This window comes from Pseudorca crassidens, chromosome 4 (assembly GCF_039906515.1).
Source record: "Pseudorca crassidens isolate mPseCra1 chromosome 4, mPseCra1.hap1, whole genome shotgun sequence".
In the NCBI taxonomy this organism is placed as follows: domain Eukaryota; kingdom Metazoa; phylum Chordata; class Mammalia; order Artiodactyla; family Delphinidae; genus Pseudorca; species Pseudorca crassidens.
The window spans coordinates 109,762,267-109,770,182 of NC_090299.1; the positions used below are offsets into that span (position 1 = coordinate 109,762,267).

General features: G+C 40.0%; 1 protein-coding gene across 1 annotated transcript; it reads left to right on the top strand.

The window, feature by feature from the left end:
- Nucleotides 1–660: 660 nt before the first annotated feature.
- Nucleotides 661–5,940, top strand: CXCL13 (C-X-C motif chemokine ligand 13). The gene is made up of 4 exons (XM_067734638.1): nt 661–724; nt 2,313–2,445; nt 5,519–5,596; nt 5,886–5,940. The coding sequence occupies exons 1-4, from the start codon at nt 661–663 to the stop codon at nt 5,938–5,940; spliced, it is 330 nt and encodes a 109-aa protein (XP_067590739.1).
- The last annotated feature ends 1,976 nt before the right edge of the window (nt 5,941–7,916 follow it).

The window sequence follows — 7,916 nt, forward strand, 5'->3', positions numbered from 1 at the left end:
GCACATACTTGCCCTCTTCCAGGATTCCCATGATGGTGAGATTACATAAGTAATCATATATTTCAGAGAGTGAAATACGATGTGGGAAAGTCTGGTAGAAAAACAGTCGGCATAAGCATCTGTATATAAGAAGCCATTAATTAGATCTGCAAATATTTACTGAGCACTTACCAAAGGCTAGACGCTCTTGCAGGTGCTAGGAACACAATGATGTGCCCGACAGAGTCTCTGATTTCCTGGAGGATATATTCAAATGGCATTGACTAAGCCCATTGACCCTTCACTGAGAGAAGCAATCAAAGCCACGATCACTGACTGTGGTCCTACAGAGTGCTGTGGAGTCTCCAAACCGAAAACCCTTTCCCTCACTCCCATCCCCAGATTCCTGCAGCATCCCTGCCATTTATAGGCTACGTTTTCAAGAAACACTTTACCATACTACTATTGCTCTGAAGCAAATTCATAAAATTTGCAAGAGGAGTTTTAAAAAAGCAAGCTCAGCAATATTTGGGGGCTTTTAAAACTGATGATGCAGCTGACCTCCTGGAGACAAAGGCAGTGGGAGGGCCTTACTGGTCTGAATAAATAGGAATCTCTGTGCTGAGAACTCACAGTTTAGACCCAGAGCTAACTAAAGTCTGAACTCCACCTTGACGCAGAATGAGGTTCACCCAGGGATCTCTGCTTCTTGTGCTGCTGGCCTGCAGCCTCTCTCCAGTCCATGGTGAGAACTTTCACTTATGTTGTCATTTGTGCTTTGAGCTGAAATGGTCTTCAGCTGTTTCAATTTTTTTTTTTCCATCAGAAAATGAGGGGAGATGTGAATGAAGGGGGAAAAAAACTGCTCAACTGCTCCCAGATTTCTAAAAGTAAGGTACTTAGGGATTTAACTCTTAGAGGCTGGAAACATCTGTATTATTAAGATTGTCATCCAGAGAAGGGGGGAGGTACTGGAGATCCAATGTCCATGGGACTTACACTTGGCTTGCCTATTCCTGGCCTTTTTCAGATGCAGCTCTGCCTGTAACTAATTCTCTCCAGGTATCTCTTCTTCGTTTTGCCTTTCACTACCCCTTCCGACCAAACACTTTATAGGATTTAGAGATTATTCACCTCAACCTGTTGGTCTCCTGCAGGGAACGTCTGATACAATTTTATAGGGTCAGCTCTGACACGAACCATTGTATGTACAGCAGGGGTACTCAGATACACACTTTCTGCCAAGAAGCAGACTTCCAAGTCTAAACGGGGAGGTTTTCTTTGTGTAAATAGGTAAATATCTAATTGAAGTGGTAAATTTTTATACAGCTGAAGGAATCTGATGCATGCACAGGATGCTACGCTCTGCTCAGGGTAGAGGACCAATTTTTGTTCTTAAAATGTGGGGATTTTTTTTCCAATTTTTATTTTGTTTCATGTTATTTTCATTCTTCAAGACCCTCATCTCTCTTTCCCTGCATGAAGCCTTTCCATTGCTCCTGGTAAAGTCCCCTGTGCTCATTCATGCAGTTTGGGCCTTGGGGGAAATACAACATTCTATGGTATTTTAGTTCTTGTTCACTTGTTTCCCCCGCTAAAGTGCAGACACCTTGAGAGCCTGGTCCCTTTTATTTGCAATTCTGTGTCGAGCACAGTGGTAGGCACTGGGGTTAAAGAGGGTAGAATTCCTTAAAATGCATGAGATGGGTTACCTATACAAGTATCTAGTACTGAGAACTTTTGTTGTTGAAAACAAATAGTCGAATTTTTATGATTGGCTTTTTTTGGGTAATGATTTGCAACTGAGTTGGAGGACCAACATATTAAACAAAAACAAAAAATATCATCGTGGTATTTCCTCAGAGAGACAGGGAGGGTTGGTGGGCTGGGGAGTATGATAAGAGGGAGAACTCCGTTACAGCTTGTTAATGCTCCAGGGACTCGGAAACTAGTTCATTTCCTTGGTTTTTGTGTGTTGGGGGTGAAGATCAGTCAATTTTATGTTGCCTTAATTATAACTGAGTTGTCAGTCCCCACTATGGCCATTCTCAAATGTTATTATATGGACAACCATCTGAGTACCAATATAATGCTATCACAAATTTCAATAGGTATTGTGCTTTTAAAAAGCTAATTTTATTTTTAAGGTTTTGGCAGAAAACGTTTGAAAATAAGCCAAGACGAACAGAAATGCACAAACTAAAGGCATATGGCTGGAAGCACCGACTTGAAATTTTTAAATCTTCAGATGTGCAGTATGAAAGATTACTGATTAAGTTCTAGTTGTGAATTATATGCCAAAGGGACTAAAATAACTGATTCTGTGTTTATAGGTGTCCTGGAGACCTATAACACAAACTTAAAGTGTAAATGCATGCGAGAGACCTTCAACTTTGTCTCCCTTTTCCTCATTGGAAAGCTTCAAATCTTTCCCCCTGGGAATGGATGTCCAAACACAGAAATCATGTAAGTTGCAGTAAAACAATAATGTATGATTCCTTAAAGTGATTTACTTTGAGTGTTGCTAGCAATTAATTCTCAAACTAAAAATGAGAATCAGTAATACTTGTCAAGTACATACTTTGCAGGGGTCCTGAGCTAAGGCACTTGCTTTCTGCACATTCACTGATTTTATTCCTTCAAGAGCCCTTTAAGGTATGTCTATCGTTATCACTCCTTTACATATGCAGAAACTGAAGCTTAGGGAGGTTAACTAACTGCCCTGAGTCACACCATTAGAAATGGACAGAACCAAGACTCTTCTCTTATCTGTCAAATTCCAATTGTCAGCAGAAGCAGACACTTTGTTCTCTAGAAGTTGAAGAGCTAGAAAATAAGTGCCCACAGCAGTCCTTGGTCAGAATGTCTATCGCATGGAACTGTCCTTTAGCTTTAGGTTCTATCAACTTGGAGCCCCTAACTCTGTTTAAAGACTTAGGCTAAGGGGATAGTAGTGGCTACAAGAAATTTAATAGATATTTTCTTTTATTGAAATGGTATAACCCCTTTCTTCTGTGACCCTCCCTTTTCTGTACACCCAGAGAAATCTGTGGATTTCTTTATGAGGGCATTTTCCGTGGCACATTAATAAGACCTTACACACTCCACGTAAAGCCCCTAGTATAGTGCCAGGCACAGTAATAAATGTTCAGCAACTGTTAGCTGCAATTGTACCGCATCATTGTGTTGAAACAATCAGGTTTGTGTGTTTTTCTCTTTCATTCGCACCAGAAAACAAGTTCTTTATAAACGGGGATCAGATATTATTCATTTCTCTATTCCTGATGCTTTATCCCTTACCTGGCAAATAGGAGAGGCTCAACAAAGTTGGATTGTTGCACTGAATATTTTAAAGGGAGCTTGTAGATCTTTTGCATATCGCTGCTTAGAACTGTGATTTCTTCTTCCTGGATCTACCTTGAATAAACCAAGGTGTCCCACAGCACCTTGAAGTACAGACAGAACATCCTTCTCAGGGCACTACCAGCTTGGCTTTCATTAGCAGCTCTTTCCTTGGCTATTTTAGCCTTATGAAACATTTGAAAGCAGCCACTTTTTGTTTGCCCCATTTTGACGTTAGTGCTTTGGGTCTTGGACTAGTTGATTCACTTTGTTATACAGCAGAAGCTAACACAACATTTTAAAGCAATTATATTCCAATAAAGATGTTTAAAAAAAAATAAGTACAGAAATTTTTCATTAAAAAGGCATTACACTTCCACTACTATCTTTGACAGTGACAATTCAGACTAAACCATGATTATTGCCCTCAAACTCGGAGACGGAAAGTATAGCCATAACCTGTTTAGGAGCAGTTCCTCTGGCTGTCTAGAGAATAGAGACTTCTTCCTTTATTTTTACCAGTTTCTCTGCCATGAGTCAAGTCTCTCACCTCCAACCAGGGGAAGTAATACACCCTAATTTTCTCTACTTTAGCTTTAATTGTTTTAACGTGACAAAAATACTTTTTCTTCTTAATTTATTTATTTTTGGCTGCGTTGGGTCTTCGTTGATGCGCGCAGGCTTTCTCTAGTTGTGGCGAGGGGGCGCTACTCTTCGTTGCGGTGCGCGGGATTCTCCTTGCAGTGGCTTCTCTTGTTGTGGAGCACGGGCTCTAGGCGTGCGGGCTCAGTAGTTGTGGCTCACGGGCTCCAGAGCGCAGGCTCAGCAGTTGTGGCACACGGGCTTAGGTGCTCCACGGCATGTGGCATCTTCCCGGACCAGGGCTCGAATCTGTGTCCTCTGCATTGGCAGGCGGATTCCTAATCACTGCGCCACCAGGGAAGTCCCCCCAAAATCTGATTTCTTATCTTCTCACCAGAGTCTGCATTTCTGAATTTTAACCAGATATAGAAGCAAAAGCTGCAAATAATTATGAGCAACTCATAGCAGTCAGGAGTGAAAATACTGTAAGTCCACATGGTCAGAAATCTGTTTTTCTATCATGAACTCAAGAGCCAAATTGGAAGGCTCTGCCCAAGAACCCAACAGTTCTATGACCTCTGACTCTGTACTTTTCAATGACACGGGTAGAGTTTCAACGCTAGATGGATGGATTCTTGCTGTTTGTCATTTTATAGCTAAACTAAGAGACACATCAAGAAATTGTGTTTTGTTTGAGGTCACCCCAACAGAGAGTAGAGTCTCCCAGTTTGCTGTCACCTGGGAGACCTCACTTCTTCCACTGCAAGTAAAACACTCAACACCATGTCTGGCACTTGGTAACCATTCAGATCATGCCCATGTGGAACGGTGGCTAAAAGTGGGGGTTCAGGAGTCAGACAAGCTTCATTTGAATCCTGCTTTGTCATGCATTTGTTGTACAATCTTGGACAAATTATTTAAACTCTCTAAGCTTCAAATTCCTCTTTTGAAGGTGAGGAAATAGTATTTCCTTTAACACAGGATTTTTGTGAGATTAATTGAGATAATTCATATTACTGCTGAGCATAGTGGCTGGCACATATTAAGTGCTTGATCCATAGCAGCTGATAATTATCCTTGCTGCTTTTGTTGTTGCCTAATTTTTAGAGCATTGAAAGCCTTGCTCACTGATGGTTCCACCAAATGCAGATGTCACTCAGAGCAGTCAGCTCTGTAACCTCTCCCACAATAAATTTCATCAGATTTTTTTCTTCAAATAAAAGGTCTTCAAGAGAGTGTTTTCTGTAGTCTATTTTGTTCTCCCAAGCTCAACAGACAAACACATTTTAAAGATATCGTGATACAGCTTTAGGAGTGAGCAAACCTTGGAGTCAGCTATTTGGTCCATCTCTAGTTCATGTAAAGTTTTTCAACAAAATACTAACCTCTGACACATGAGAGTCTGTCCATTAATTTTCAGTTCCACCAGCTCACACATACCAGCACGCAAATGGGGTTTTTCTTATTCATCAGACCTCATGCTACAAATCACCTACTCCAGACCCAAAACTGCCTACCTCCAATTTCACTTCATGTGGGAATCTTTATTTTTATACTCAACTCTTTCCTTAAGTGAAGGACTGTTTTATTTTTATTTTTATTTATTTTCCCCCAGAGCCTGGATGAAGAATAAGTCAGTTATCTGCTTGAACCCTAGAGCCAAATGGACACAAAAACTAATGAGAATGTCAAGGTGAGTCAGGCATATCAAGGGTTTGTAGATTTCACTTGTACTGAAGGGGTTCCCTTTCCCGGGTAGTCAAAATGGGGACCATTCTAAATTTATGAGACGTTCCTGAGACAAATGCCTATTCTTCACTATTAGTTCTTATCAGATAGAGTTGGGGTGACTCATTCCAGCAGCTCAGTAAACTAAACTGGAAACCAGTGGGCACAGTATTCCTTGTTTGATATCTCCAGGGGAAAGCCACAGTTTCTGGCAAGCCTTTCTCTAAACATGACTCTCTTGTTTTTTTTCACAGAAAAAGTGCTTTTTCAACTTCACCAGCTCCAGTGTTTAAGAAAATGATTGCCTGATGCCAATATTACCACCAAGAACACCTGCATTGCCCCTTCATTCCTGCCCTCAGTTTTAGTTTTGTGTTTGGCTGGATGTTTTCCAGGAAAAAGACCTTCCCCATCTGCTCAAGCATGAGAATATATGTACAAATAACCTTGCAGAAGCTGATGGGGCAAACTTGAGATTTTTTTGATTACAGTACCCTACAAACTTAAGAGTTTGCATTCTTAGTCATCAAGGAGGAAACTTTCTTGAAGGATAGTTACTGAGTTATAAATGATATAGGTTTCTTTCAAAAATATACCTGTTGTTGAATGCTGAATTTCCCTACAAAATAAGGGAATGAGAATTTAAAACTCAAATCTGAACACGTGGCTTGAATTAAGGAGGAAATGATGGAATGCATTTCAATCATTTTACACCCTAGGAATAGCGAGCTTCCATAAGAGATTTAAAAAGCTGCCTGGGAAACCCATGGAATTTCAGCCTTCCAAGAGACAGAGGGTTCACATAATAGATATCCTTCGTTTAAAACTCACTATTGAGAGGAACGAGGTCCTTCTTCTACTTTTAAGGAGTTCCTTTATAAGATTTATTGTCACAGACAAAAGCTAATAACATTCAAAGATCCCCAGACTTAAATTCACAGAATATTCAGGAAAAGGATTTAAAGGGTGATAACAGATGTATTCTTTTATACATTGGCTTTGATGAACTTTTTTTTTACTCACATCTTTTGCACTTTTTTTTTGTCTCTGGTATTCAATTCTTTAATGCTTCCTATTAATCAATATTCAATAAACTTGAGCAAATGTTTTACTTAACTATGAGCAATTCATTCTTAATGGAGCATTTATTCAAATTTAGCCATTCTCTGATTCTTCATAATGAAAAGTAGGATTTCATCATGTTAATTTTTCTTTGCATGCCTCTTGCTTTTTTACAGATGATCTAAATTATACGGCGAAGGGTGAGTGAAGTTATTCCTGATATCAGCACAGCAGGAAAATGCTTGCCCCCAAGAGCCTCTTCTCCTTGATATATTCATCACAATTTCTTCCATAAATGCCCAAACTCTTACTAAAACCCATTTTCACTGTCTCATTATATTAATTCTTAAAGTCTCCAATGTTTTCTTTGACAAGGTTTTGCATTGAATTTGACAAACAGAAGGAGCGGATACTTAAACTCCCATCCCCTGGTTCCAGCCTAGCTCTCCCACCACTGAACTAAGCACTGTGTTCCTGTCCCTCGCTCTCCCTGATGTTTTGGGAGGTCTGCTCCCAGGATGCTCAAGTTCCAAGCTATATCTGGTTCTCTCTTTCATTTTTCTCTTCCTATTTTTAGATTTATTTTTACTAAAGATTTCTTGGGAGTAAAGAATACCTACAAATACTACATTTTCTATTGTCTACAATTCAATGATTATTTCTCTATTACAAACACACACACACACGGATTATAAAATACCATCAAAATCCTGTATTCATTCTTCAGTTTGATTTTGATCTTCTTCGAGAATGCAGCAAGCTGAATATTCAGGAGATTCAAAAAAAATCTTATTATTGCAATAGCAGGCGGGTTATCACACCTGTTTTGCATACGTAGAAGCTGAGACACAGAGGGGTTAAGTAACGTGCTCAAGGCCTTACAGTTACTCAACAGCAAGTCAAAATTTGAACCCAGGTGGTTTGGCACTAGAATCCATGCTTCTGACCCCTCCACCATGCTGACTGTATATGGGTTAGAATATCATCAGCTCCATTTTACAAAAGCAGCAACAGAGGCAAACAGACATTCACATGCCCCAAACCACATAACTAGTAAGAAACAAAACCAGAATCCAAACCCAGGGCCACCTGACTCCTAAGCAAATGCTCCTAGTCATGACACTACACTGCCTGAAGTTTTCCTACTCTAAATGTATTTCTTACTTCAGCTCCTTGCCCCCTCCCCTCCTTTCCAGGGCCAATCAAAGCCAGAAGAAGGATGG

What these genes read in the sequence shown, in the direction of transcription:
- CXCL13 (XM_067734638.1), top strand. Translation starts at nt 661, where the DNA reads ATGAGGTTCACCCAGGGATCTCTGCTTCTTGTGCTGCTGGCCTGCAGC. An exon ending in CAGCCTCTCTCCAGTCCATG is followed by an intron (nt 725 to 2,312) that starts GTGAGAACTTTC and finishes CTGTGTTTATAG; the next exon opens with GTGTCCTGGAGACCTATAAC. An exon ending in TGTCCAAACACAGAAATCAT is followed by an intron (nt 2,446 to 5,518) that starts GTAAGTTGCAGT and finishes ATTTTCCCCCAG; the next exon opens with AGCCTGGATGAAGAATAAGT.